Genomic DNA, 13,949 nt, shown 5'->3' with positions numbered 1-13,949 from the left:
CCCCGGGGAGACGCAATCCACACAATAAATGATTGAGTGGAAAGCGTGGCTTTCCCATAGCACAGCCCCTTGCAAGTAATGACAGGGTCAAATATGGCCTGGGGGGGCGGTTCAACACGCTGTCATCTCCTTCAGTTGCTCAGCGATTGGTTGAGGATTTACCCGCTTCCTCCCTTGACGATGATTGGTCGTTGAGATCCGGGACTTCAATATCTAGAGACCTCAAGAAAGGACAATGTGAGTCAAATATAGTGTAAATGATGATGGAACCATGTAATAAATAATATATATTTTAGCTTCATATAACATATAACATATGTTTTCACCAATGTATTTCAAATAAATTAAGCATGAATGACAATGAATGAATTTTATAACACAGCCAGTAAAAAACTAATTAATTATGGATTCATTTAGAACGTACAGATGTTATACATTTTTTATTTGGATTTTACATATTACTTCGACAAATCTTTACAGATACGACTGTTTAAAAAAAGCCTAAAAAAGCCGTTGTACTGGATCTTATGAATTTGATACCTCTCAATAAACCATAGAAAGCATTGGATTGCAGTTCCCACCCACTGGTTGGTGGATGGAAGTAAGGGCCTTTGGTCTGCAGATATCTCCTCAGCGTACCAGGAGTCACTTTTCATTCGCCTGCTTCCCCTCCTTTGCTCCTCCGCAGCGAGCAGGAAGAGATAATGAATAGCCGCAGGGCGCTCTAATTAGGCGGGAAATGTTTCACGAATGTTTGATTAGAGTACAGTGAAATAAGAGTTTTATGCTTATGCATAAGTCCAAGTTGGAACAAGGTTGTCCGACTGAACAAATCTCTTCCTGTAACTCTCCCTGGTTCGTGAGGTCTCAAGAGGTTTTTGGTGGACATCTAACATCACCGGAGCAACTCACCAATGATTAACTCACAGTCTGGAACCTCGCAGTTCATTTTTTTGATTTTCTCAGTTTCTCCGCCATTGGATGCAACCTACAACCAAACAGAGCAACGGAACGTGTAAACCATAAGCGGCAGACTCTGGCTTTTCGAAAAGGCCTCATCGTCATTCCCATTTGGCGCTTCTCTGTACAGTCATCGCATTGACCATGTTTTTCACCCTGTGAACATTTCTGTGTGTACATACATTACCCATGTGGATTATTTCAAGCAACAGAACAACAGGTCAGAGGGCACATTATCTTAAAGTCAATACAAGCTCACGGACTACGTCTTCTACTACAGGGGTTGGGTCTCATGAATCATGCCCAGCTGCCTAATGAATCAGACCACTGCTTGAGTATTAATTCCGCCTCATTTAGCGCTAACTATCCTCAGTAGTCGCTATCGTTCAGTGTAGACCAGGGAGGAGGGTGCTTGAGGTTGTTCAGATCCCAGCCACAAGAACCTGGGTTCTTTTCCCAGCCACGAGAGCCCAGTTTTCGCAGCCTACGCAACCCTGAGCAGGGCTCCCAACCCCCCTCCCTGCTCAACAATGACATGTATCAGAACCCACTGCAAGTCCAACCTGGTAGTTGGTTCTGCTAAATGCTAATTAATTAAGGACATGGCTGTTCCCCTGGTTGATGTTGTTGCTAACCAAGCCTGACAGATGATCAAGCCTTGAAATCCCTGGCGTTCACGCTGAAGGGGGTTGTGGGTCGATCCCGGGCCGGGCGCGAGCTCCGGTAGAGGTAGCGCAGGTATGTTACACTGAGGGGTCTGCCTGCCAACGGATCTACGGCGACGGAGACAGGAAGGGAGCTAATCGGCTAATGAAGGGGGCTGTTCTGCTTCAGGTGCCCTGAGAGCTACAAGCACTCTACTGACACACAGGCACACACACCCACACACGCATACACTCATACACACGTACACACATACACACTCATGCACGCACACACACACACGCACACACACACACACACACACACACACACACACACACACACACACACACACACACACACACACACACACACACACACACACACACACACACACACACACACACACACACACACACACACACAAACACCCCCCCCCCCCCCTTTCCCTACACTCGCTATATAAAATGATAGCATGTTTTATTAATGCTCTGTGTTCCTGGGCTGACATGGAGACGGTTTTAATGATTCATTTGAAAGAAAAGTGGCTATTGTACGACTGGGGCTGCCTAGTAACCAAAGCTGCACAGCTTTTAGTGTTTTTGTGGTGTTTAATTTGATCAAGCAAATCAAAGAAATCAAAAGCAAATAACAATCGTGGGGCTGGGGTTGGAGCCTGCTTCTGTTTTGAAAGACGGGCAGCGTTGCTGGTTGGGTCTGTTTCTTTCTAAAGGCCGTGTTTGCTCATGAGCACATTGTCAAAGATGTGAAGGTTTCAAGATGTAGTAATATATTTTGGTAGGCCATGATGTCTTGAAGTAGTATTTTAAACGTGAACTTACAAAATGGCAACTAATGTAATCTTATTAATAATGTTCACAAAGTTTGAACGATGCCCTCGTTCCTCTACATCCGTATCCACACTAAGGATGATTCATGATAGTTGATAAGTTCAAATGTCTTTGATATTTGATTCTGTCAGTGTGGCCCAGTTCTGCCAGCAAACACTCACATGACATGTCACAAAGGCTCCTACCCAGGTAAGGTGATGCTTCTATGGTCTTAATTAGAAACCCACAAGAGTTGTTGTAGATACCCTGCAATCACTCTGTAATCTCCAATTAGGGACACAGTCCCTGGGCGTCGGTTTGTCATTTAGCCCTTTTATCCAAAGCAGCCGCTGGCTCAAGGAAGCCTCCGCAGACAGACGGTGAACCGTGGGGTTCAAGTCCAAAGCTGGGAGTCAAAACACCTTCACCACTCGACCAACCTGCCCCAAAATAGACTGCAGTGCAGCCACCATGAATAAATAGTGTTGCATTCTTTATTGTGTCACTTCTTTAAAAAATATGCACGAATGGAGGAGGAACCTTGAGGGAGGTTTATTTGTTTAATTCATTATTTACCAGATGCTTTATGCAAAGTGACTTCAAGTTAATTCAGATTAGCCCGATGAGTTGATAGCAAATAGGGGTTAGACAGAGGCAGAGGGGACAGAGGTGAGTGTCCTCTAAGCCTCCAGAGGGACAGTGGTGAGTGTCCTTAGGGCCTCCAGAGGGGACAGAGGTGAGTGTCCTTAGGGCCTCCAGAGGGGACAGTGGTGAGGGTTCACAGAGCAGAACTAATGCGTGCTTCTGCTTTAAGGTCAGAAAATCCAACCTCATTGGCTCTTGCAAGAACTTGTGAAGCCTACTGGGAATGGGACCATGATTCAAACCAATTGCAGATTCTCATTTACTAAGAGAGCAGTTCCCTCTGTAAATGATGCAGCAGCCTGACACAAGGGCGGGAGCAGCCACGAAGCATCCCGCTGGCTCCAGTCATAGCAGGAGCCAGGCAGTGGGCGAGCTGCTGCTATTTTGGTGAAGGGTAGTGGCCAAGAGAGAGAGAGAGAGAGAGAGAGAGAGAGAGGGACAGAGAGTTATGTCCATTTAGCTTCGACAGGGCTTTGCCCTAATGAAGTGCCTCTTATCAGCACCCTAAGTAATGACATGGAGGAGAGTGCTGCGAGTGACAGCTCAATGGCCTCCATCCAGGGAAGGGAAGAGAGAGAGAGAGAGAGAGTGGGGTGGAGAGAGAGAGAGCGGGGTAGAGAGAGAGGGGGAGAGAGAGAGAGTGGGGTAGAGAGAGAGAGAGAGTGGGGTGGAGAGAGAGAGAGAGAGAGAGAGAGAGAGAGAGAGAGAGAGAGAGAGAGAGAGAGAGAGAGAGAGAGAGAGAGAGAGAGAGAGAGAGAGAGAGAGAGAGAGAGAGAGAGAGAGAGATGGAGAGGGAGGAGAGGGAGAGAGAGAGAGAGAGAGAGAGAGAGAGGGGGGGGGGGGGGGGGGGGTCGTTGGACCCTGGCTGTTCAACCTTGTCCTTGGGTGACCTCTCCTCCTCAGCTCCATTATGGGAGTGTGACCGGCCGCCTTATTTACACATGGCTCCACGACGGCCTGCTGCACAACATGCTCCCCACACGCTCTCTGGCTGATTCATTGGACACGGCAGTTTTACACAGTGGGAGTGCTCTCCACGCACGCAGACGCACACGCACACACAGACACACAGACACACACACACAGTGGCGAGGGACACATTTATGTCTCTAGTGTTGATAATAACCCTTTACTTGTCGTACTGTTGGAAAATACAAATATTGTCAAGCCAGGTGTTTATATGGATTGAAGGGGAACCTCACTCCTGCTTTCACAATGTGATGCATCTCAATGTGTGCAAATTGATCCTTCAAGATTTCAATAAGCAAAGAAGAAGACCACTTTGGATAGTAGTATTAATGTGGTTGTAATCGAAAACAATAATGTTACCCATTCCAATCTGAAGCCTGATTAATATGACATTTGTTGTCAAATGTCAAGAAGGGTTCATTATGGAGATGGCATACCGGCGCACACACTTTTCTCCTAGCATCTCATTTACCATTCTTCTTCTTGCTCATTTGCACTACATGGGGGTCAGGGGGTGAGCTGATTCAGCACAATTATGCTGCTTAGCATGGTGCGACACGCCTGCTAGCGCGTCCACTCGTTAGCATGCTAACAGCCCAACGCGACGCAGAGGGCGATAGCACGTACCTTCTTCAGAAAAGGCCGTTTCTGGTTTGACCTTGAAAGGTGTTCTGCCACGGTTGCATTCTGCTGGTGAGGCTGAGGGAGGCATGTGTACACTGGCTGACCCTGTTACACCACTCATCCATGCGCTTCCACATGGGACCACTTGGTGGGGGTGGGGTGGTAGGAAGGAGGAGCCCGAGCATTCGAGGCAGAGAGGCGTTGCGAGAGTGCTTCTGGAGCTGAACTCTGAACCGCAACCTGACGTTCATTCATCTAAAGACCCTTCCTCATCCCCATTACACATATTGGTAGGAAATATGGGTTATTTAGCTTTCATGGTTGATAGGAAAGAGGCAGTGGGTGTGGGGGAGGGGAATGTTTTACTAGACATTACATCCTTCATGTTCATGTATTACTGAAACCGTCTGAAATTTCCTTCCTCCTGTGAATATGAGCTGCTGATTGGCCCAACCGTACATTGATGTTTTGAACAATGTGCTTGGCAAAATGCTGTCACAATTTGTATGTGATTTTTTGATGTGATTATAATTTTAAGTCATCTGAATGTAGCTTTAAGCCATTCATTTCATAGTTCATTATTTCTTTCCTTCTCTCACCTACTGCAGCTCTTGCCCTTTGGATTATTTGCAGTACTCAACCCTTTGGTCTTCATAAGCAGCAGGGATTTATGCAAATGTTAACTTCCTCAGCCCGCATGGCCCACATAAAGGATGCACACAAGTAGAGTGAACATTGGTGTTCAGAAGCCTTCCTGTTCCTGCAGAAATTTTTTGAACGGGGTGATTCGAGTGGCTGACATTTCAGATGTCAGCGAGTGTTTTAACATTAATGAAGCTTTTAGCAGCGTTTCAGCAGCGTGCTGAAGTGTTGACAGGGGAGCAGTAGAGTCCGCTGCTGCTCTCCTCCATCACTCACGGCTTTGATTTGTCATTTAGTGCTTTTTACCAGACTTGGTTTACTCTGGTTGAAGTGCGCGAGTACTGATCATTTCTAAATGCTTGTTTTCCGACTCAAGCTAAGTATTCTAGAATTTGTGATGTTTTATGAAACAGAAACTTGGACTAGTCCGCTGCTGAAAAATTCTGTGTGGTTGTTGTTTTTGTAACTGTCAATACAATCTAGAGATGACTAGTGATAAAACTAGTGTTGCACAATTACATTTCTTGACCGATGATATGATATTCATAAGCTACTATAGGCCTTTACTTCGACCAAAAAAGTAGTTTTATTTATCATGGCATAATCACATCAAAGCAATGATCATACAAAAATAAGGACTCACATTAATATCAGCCATTTTCGTCTACAGATAGGCGACACATTTTGGTTGTTAACAGCGATGTCTGGATCAGACACAAAACCATACCTATGATGTTCTGCAAACCAAAGAATTGTAATGGCTGTGTCACAACGAAGCTATATGATTAGCTAAAGCAAAAGAAACAACTCATAAGCATGAGCCGAACCCTGCCATATCTCCACACAGTATAATCCACTCTCTCTCACTCAGGATGGCTCCAAGTGTTCATTCATATTGGATGAGTCCTAGTTATCTCTAGTAGGCAGCTTGGTGGAAATCTGAAGCTAGCAAAAATAAATTGGCAGCGTCTTTTCCATGCCACATGGAATGGAGAATCTTTCACTTACACGCTGTGGTCTTAATGCTCTGTGCCCTTCTGTCTGTTCCAGAGGGATGCTAAGGGACAATACCTGTTTGATCTCATCTGCCACCACCTCAACCTGCTCGAGAAGGACTACTTTGGCATCAGATATGTGGATCCAGACAAACAACGGGTAGGTGTTAAGGTTTTGTTTGTGTGTGTGTGGGTGTGTGTTTGTGTGTTTTTGTGTGCATGTAAAATATATATAGGGTGGATTATTCTTTAAAGGAACACTATCTGGGAAATAGGAAGTGCAAGACTGTCTGCTACTTGAAGGTCTTCCTTTACCGTAGAAGCACTTTCAGATGGACTAGTATTGCGAAAAAGAGCACTTTCAGTCAACTGATTGCTTAAAGGAGCGGGTTGGCGCAGGACAGCAATCCAGGGCCAAATAGAAAGTGAAAGGAATGACTTTCACTCCAGTCAGAGTGGAGTCTACAGTGGCAGGTCGGTTGCTTCCACCTGACCCTGAAAGGCATTGTGCTGGACTTAGCGCTTCTCCTGTAGCACAGCTCTGCTTGATTCATGAAGAATTCACGGCGCCTCGGATCACAGCCAAGACAACGGCCTGGTCCTGATGCTGCATCCACACTGCTGTCACTCAGGGCTATTTCTGTGGCTGTTGCCGTGGGGACAGGTGGGCTTGTTACCGTGGATGTTGATGACACTTTGGGTGGGATGGATGGGGCCCGGCGGTAGACAGGGGGGAATGATGTCTGTTAGTTTCACCGGAGAGACCCTGAGCACTCTGGGTCTGAGCGCTCCACCAATCACCTCATCTGGAACCAATCAGTTTGATCAATACGTGTACTGACCTGGGCATTGTGTTTAATAATGTTGTCATTACATGATTCATCATTGGTATTTCATATTTTCTAAGATATAGGTCTGTACTCCATATCCAAGGAAGAGCTGGAATACAACTTGATAACTGATAAAGACACTATGGTCTATGTATATACTGTATATAGCAAAATTACCCGGAGATTTATCCAGTTAGAAATATTATTAGTATGAACATAAAAAAAAAAACTTGATAACAACCTGTAGGTTTATTGTGTAGTTACACCTACACACTAGCATCTGAACTGCAAACAAACCATCCAGTGGTGGATAGAGCCATCTCTGTGCTGTTTAATAATGGACTCCTTGTTTCTCTTTGTTTGCTAACACAGCATTGGTTGGAGGTCACAAAATCAATCCCAAAGCAGATGAAATGTAAGTAAGCCTTTGTTTATCCCTCGCAATGATTCAGGAAATGAAGACATTTGGCTCCAAATCACCATCATTTGTTGCTCTCAAAGAACATCCACCTCATAAATAAAATAATGTAGCATACTCAAGCTGTAAATTTGTCCCAGTGTAATTGCAATTTCATGTCATGCTGTTATATTATTGCACAGGACTGCTACTGCGTGTCATTCATTATTTTCCATTATTATGGTATAAAAACACATCATGATGTGGAGGAGGAGGACGAGGAGGAGGATGAGGATGAGAAGGAGGGGGAGGAGGTGGAGGAGGAGGATGATTAATAGGATGATGATGATGAGGATGATGATGATGATGAGGATGAGGATGATGATGACAATGATGATGGTGATTGGTTGCAGCCCAGCCGCCGTTCACGATGTGTCTGAGGGTGAAGTTCTACCCCCCGGACCCCGCTGCCCTCAAGGAGGAGATCACACGGTGAGTCCGTCTCCCATTGGCTCTCCTCTCTGAGATCCCGTCAACGCGGCTGAGACTCCCGTCTGAGACGTGACTTTATTCCCTACGTTTCCACGCTTTGATTGAAGTTCAAGAGGCACGGAGAGCGAGCCTGAGCTTGGTCCCCTGTGCCCCAAGTCAAGCTCCCTGTCCTAACCCGGTGCAGGTTATTTATATTAATACAATTTTGTGGAACGCGAGGGCTTTCTGCGAGATATAGGACTCCACTTCAAGCATATTAGATTCTGTGGAGCTGGCCTACTTTGAGACGTGTGTGTGAGCTAGATTCCTGATAAAGGTGGTTGTTGTTTCAGAAAACAGAGCACTTGAGGCGATCCGATTTTTTTTATACTTTTTGAATTCCAAGTTTGATAATGAAACAGTTATATAATGGGGACTGGGAATTGTAGGACTGGGCAGCGACTATCTCCGGGGATAGAAGAAAAGGAAAGCCATTTGCAGGATTTTGGCCCATTTACGATAACGCATGAATGAGTAGTACACACAGAACAATTAGCGGTTCTAAGGTCTTTGGTCATGGCTCAAGGGGTCTGACGGTGGAACCCGTTGGATATGCTGTTGTTTCAATCTCCCTGAAGTCGTATCAGACAGATCTCATAGCATCTGCTCCAATTCTATTTGTCAGGGAAACACGTACTAGAATCAAATATTCTCTTTGTGTCTATGAAGCACTTTTGCTCATGTGAATTAACTTCACATGAGCCTCAGCCGAGAGGAGCTTTAGAAGAGCAGAATCTCAGTAATGCCGGTATGAGTCTGGGCTCAAGGTTTGATGGAAACCACAGCTGAGAAACAAACTTTAAATGTTACGTTTATAAATTGCCGATAGAGAGAATATCATTGCATTATAATAGATGTATTGCCAGCCTAATTTGTACCTGTATTTGCATCGATATTTGCTCTGACATTGTATTTATTACGTGTTTTTTTAATTTATTTTCTTATATTTTTACAGATACCTTGTTTTCTTGCAAATCAAGCGGGATCTGTACCACGGCCGTCTGCTGTGTAAAACGTCGGACGCGGCCATGCTGGCGGCCCACATCCTTCAAGGTAATGCAGGCTGACAGGTGGACGTGCTCCCATGCAGCACAGGACCTTGGCTGTCCTTCAGTCCGTCACTGTGGCCTGAGAGGAAGGCCTCGGATTAGGAGAAAATCAATATTCAAACCAGCTTATGTTGGCGGAGAATGACCCTTACTGAGGACGAGCCTGGAGCATTTCCCTGATTAATTTTCAATCATTGTTGTTTTCAGGCAGATATGCACGGCCACATTGATTAGAAGGAAAAAGGTTAACGGCTGTGTGACGATTGCATTTGTTCCTGCTGAATATTTCTGCATACAAATGCATGACAGTTCATTCTCCGTGAGCGCTCCATTTATACCCTGTCCATGCCTGTTATTCTCCAGCGGAAATAGGGGACTACGACCCTGGGAAGCATCCGGAAGGCTACAGCTCCAAATTCCAGTTCTTTCCCAAACACTCGGAAAAGCTGGAGAGGAGGATCGCTGATATACACAAGACAGAGCTCATGTAAGACCATCAGTACAGTCTATCAGAACAGTCTATCAGACTGATGTCAGTACAGTCTATCAGACTGATGTAAATCAGTACAGTCTATAAGACTGATGTCCATCAGTCTGGTAGACTACTGACATTAGTCTATCAGACTAATGTCAGTACATTCTACATTCTAGACTGATGTAAATCAGTACAGTCCATCATAATGATGTAAATCAGTACAGTCCATCAGAATGATGTAAATCAGTACAGTCTATCTCAGACGGATGCCAATCAGTACAGACTCCCTCTGTGATGTCACTCTGACATATATCTGACTGAAGATAAAGAAATGGTCCGGTGATGCACTCAACGACTAGCACTAAACTGAAGGCATACTTTAGCACATGTCCTAAATTGTTAAAGAAAGGGTGGTGACCTTCTAGTACACATCATTTTTAAGAGTGATACACGCCCAAGCACACATCGGCACTCACAAACAGACAGCGGAGATGCTGATGTACAATAATGGTAAAGAGCGCTAGAGGAGAATCTTTTATTGTGCATTATTGCCAAATGACCAACTCAGGCTAGTATCTGGGCTGAGGTACCCAGGCTAGTTTCCGGGCTGAGGTACCCAGGCTAGATTTCTTCTGGGACCAACACAACAGTTAGCCTCAATGTTGCAGCAACACCAACAACAAAGTGTTGCTACCCTCTAGTGAGCCATTGGCTGCAAGCACAAAGTAAGCATCAATCCCCCTGTAATGACTTAATTATAGACATGCATTAATTGTGTTTGTTTAAGTGTATAGACCATCCCCTACGTTCTGTTGTTAGTGGATCCCAAATGCATCAGTAATTAAGTAATAGCCGCTATAGGTAAGGTCTCCTCTTAGAAAAATACTATTATTTATAATCCCGGTTGGAACCAATGGAAAACCACACACCAGTAAAGAAGATTCTCAAACTGTCTTGGGGACTTATTAAGAGAATGCCATCAACTGCATCATGCGTTCATGACGTGGTAACGCCCGCCTGTGCCCTGCGCTCTCAGCGGACAGACCCCTGAAACATCGGAGCTCAACTTCCTGCAGAAGGCCCAGAGTCTGGAGACATACGGCGTGGACCCCCACCCCTGCAAGGTCAGAGCGTCCCCTTCAGATCCATCCTGTCTGTATCCCTGCCCGTCTGTCTGTCCTCATGCGATCTAATGCATCAAAACCAAACCGCAGCATGGTCCCTAACCCCGATCTGCCCTATCGGCTCAGTAAGGCAACGATCAACAACAACAACAGAACATCTCACTCTAATAGGCTTTAGGGGGAAATCGTCTGCTCAATGCCTGAATAGACAACTGTAAATGTGTTTATAAGACACTGAGAAGGTGGTGTCAACCTTTCCTTCCAGGATGTGTCGGGGAACCCAGCATTTCTTGCCTTCACGCCGTTTGGTTTTGTGGTGCTTCAGGGAAACAAGAGGGTGCATTTCCTCAAGTGGTGAGTGAGCAAAGCTTGAGTGTGTGTGTGTGTGTTTTCTTTTCTCCTGCTATTCTGCCAAGCACAGTGTTCCAGACAGGATCCGTGGAGCAAAATAAAGGGGAATACGCATTATCTCCTTGATGCTGATGGCATGGCTGCATTGCAGTAGTTTGCTCCATCTCGTTGGACCTCATGCACCTCCCTGTCTGTGGCTGGACATCCTAAAGGCCCTACGCATACATAGAGGGTTCATTACTGCTAGCTTTACTGCTGTCCACGTACCCTCACGCTCACACAACAGCAGTACATTACTACCCTTGTGTGTTCCTCTAAAACCTACGCACACAACGTAACATCACTCGATAATTAAACAAATTTGCATAGATTCCTGTTTGATAATCGCATTAAACGGCATGTATAACGGCATGTATAACGGCATATATACTATATACATAGTGTCTATGTAGCAGAAATTAGAAGAAGGAAGCCCTGCATAATATGCACATTACATAACTTTATATATTGAACGTAGAGCAGTCCAGGAAGGCAGAGGCCTTAATGTATGCAGTTGCGTGGTCATGGATTTGTACGTGTGCCCTCACAATATACAGGGATGTGCTTCCTCCGTCCCCAGTCCCCCGTGGGCAGGCAGTCTGATCAGATATTTGTTTTGTCAGCCGAGCATCGCGATCATCGCTGTTTATATGATCTCCAAGTGGTCGCCATAAATATTTGAAGAGGTTGGGGTTTTATGTTCAACTGACTCTGTGTACGTGCGTGCGTGCGTGTGTGTGTGTGTGTGTGTGTGTGTGTGTGTGTGTGTGTGTGTGTGTGTGTGTGTGTGTGTGTGTGTGTGTGTGTGTGTGTGTGTGTGTGTGTGTGTGTGTGTGTGTGTGTGTGTGGCCGTGGCCGTGTGCGTGTGTGTGTGTCATGGCTTTTTCTCCACCTGAAAAGGCACGAGGTTACGAAACTGAAGTTCGAAGGCAAGACGTTCCATATATATGCAAATCAGAAAGAGGTGAGACCATGAATAACTAATAGATGCTAATGCAGATAGCCACGAGAGAGAACACCGGAGGAGGTGTTGTCAACTGCTGTGGCTTTTCGGTAATGACAAAGTACCGATGTATCAGACTTTTGCTATTCCATAGTAGTTGTACCCATGTATTAGACATTAGCCAGGCTGGATGGCATCCTGTTGAGTCTCTTGTGTGTTACATTGTCCTGCTCTCTCCGCTGCAGGATAAGAAGATCATCCTGACGTACTTCGCACCGACACCAGAGGCCTGCAAGCACCTATGGAAATGTGGGGTGGAGAACCAAGCCTTCTACAAGTGAGCCCTGCCTGTCACCCACCCACCACAGCTCTGTCCCCCGCCTTCTGTAATGTGTCCGTGGTGCATTGTGGGGGGGCGAGCCGTCTGTGGGAGCGTTCTCGTCAGACATAAATAACAGATGAGGGGCGATACTTTTCTTACAGGCAACCACCGTGAAGCCTGTCCCAAACGTAACCGTCTCTCACTTTGAATCCCAAGGGAATCGTCTCCAGCTCCTATTTTACACCCTCTGTCTCTTGAGTCGTATTGTTTAACCGTCTGTCTGCTAATAATAAAGAATGCTGATTTGAGGTACTAAAATAAATATAAAAAAGGGGGCCAAAAGGCATCGGCTCAACCATCTACCCCACAAACGCAACGCATAATGGAATTAGCATGGCAACATAAATCATGCCTACACCGGCCACTTTAATCATCAACCATTTTATTTGATTGATCTTGATTTAAGAAGCCAAATCCCATTGAGAATAAGAATCTCTTTTTCAAGGGAGAGCTGGCCAAGACAGGCTTTAGCATGAAAACACACACAGTTACAGAGAGGAAACCCAAAGGAGGGTAAAGGAAAGGAATCCAAATAAACAGGCATAGGGAACTCACACAGTTTTGTGACCTGGTACATTTAAAACAGGGACTGGATCTTAAGTACTCTGCCTCTTATTAAATATGGGTGTTTTACACCCCAAATTAAACTAGGAAAAAACAAAGACATCGTTATATGTTTTATGGTAAAACAATACAATAAAATAGAAGTGAGGAAATGAAATGTACATATAAATGATGAGATAGTAATAAATAATCCTAGGCAATCTTCCAACAAGACAATGAAGCAGTTTAGAGTGAGCCCTCCCAAACAAAGGTGTTCAAACGATCTTGGTGTGTGCCGATCCACGGGCAGCGGTCACCTGCTGTGAGCTACGGCCCCCTGCTGTGAGAGACGGCCGCCGCTGGGTCAGCCGTGAGTAATGGCTGTCCCCCTGACGTGGCGGCCCCCCCCCCACCTCCACACGGTGATCAAAATGTCACGGAAAGGACAAAAAAAGCAGCAGAGGCCAGCGAACACACGAGCCCCGAGATGCAAGACGGCTTATTTATGGGATGGCGCTCATGGTCGGCATGGGGATGGGTTGTGTGGGGGTTCAGTCCCAGCATGAGAGCCTAAGTGAGAAAGCACAGGTGCAGATGGAGAGGACGCTAAGATAGGACAAACCAAGGGCAGGATTATGAGAGTTTTGCTCACACACACACACACACACGCACGCACGCACGCACGCACGCACGCACGCACGCACGCACGCACGCACGCACACACACACACACACACACACACACTCATCAGACATGTTGTTCTCATGGGAACACTGGGGCCACATGGGAGGCAGCGCGCACCATTAAACATTCACTCACTTAACCACGGCAACACAAACCTCCTGAATGCCATATGCGGAGGAGGACGCCACAACTCGACAGCGTGCAAGGTCATAATGGATAGATCAAGGGCTGAGTATGCGCAACTCTGGGTTCTGATTGTTCAAAGACCAAGACCTCGAAGCTCCGCCTTTCTAA

The 13,949-nt window shown here is 45.8% G+C and overlaps 1 protein-coding gene across 1 annotated transcript in view; it reads left to right on the top strand.

The window, feature by feature from the left end:
* LOC130388758 (FERM domain-containing protein 5) overlaps positions 1–13,949 on the top strand; it is a 48,162-nt gene that overhangs the window by 24,379 nt on the left and 9,834 nt on the right. The window contains exons 2-10 of the mRNA XM_056598267.1: positions 6,363–6,467; positions 7,510–7,552; positions 7,948–8,026; positions 9,021–9,118; positions 9,478–9,601; positions 10,626–10,713; positions 10,979–11,067; positions 12,004–12,067; positions 12,292–12,383. Of these exons, the coding sequence (XP_056454242.1) occupies positions 6,363–6,467; positions 7,510–7,552; positions 7,948–8,026; positions 9,021–9,118; positions 9,478–9,601; positions 10,626–10,713; positions 10,979–11,067; positions 12,004–12,067; positions 12,292–12,383 (782 nt within the window). The remainder of the gene's footprint in view (positions 1–6,362; positions 6,468–7,509; positions 7,553–7,947; positions 8,027–9,020; positions 9,119–9,477; positions 9,602–10,625; positions 10,714–10,978; positions 11,068–12,003; positions 12,068–12,291; positions 12,384–13,949) is intronic.

This window comes from Gadus chalcogrammus, chromosome 9 (genome assembly GCF_026213295.1).
Source record: "Gadus chalcogrammus isolate NIFS_2021 chromosome 9, NIFS_Gcha_1.0, whole genome shotgun sequence".
Lineage (NCBI taxonomy): Eukaryota > Metazoa > Chordata > Actinopteri > Gadiformes > Gadidae > Gadus > Gadus chalcogrammus.
Note: the sequence above shows the minus strand (reverse complement) of the source record. Positions and strands in the feature narration are given on the sequence as shown.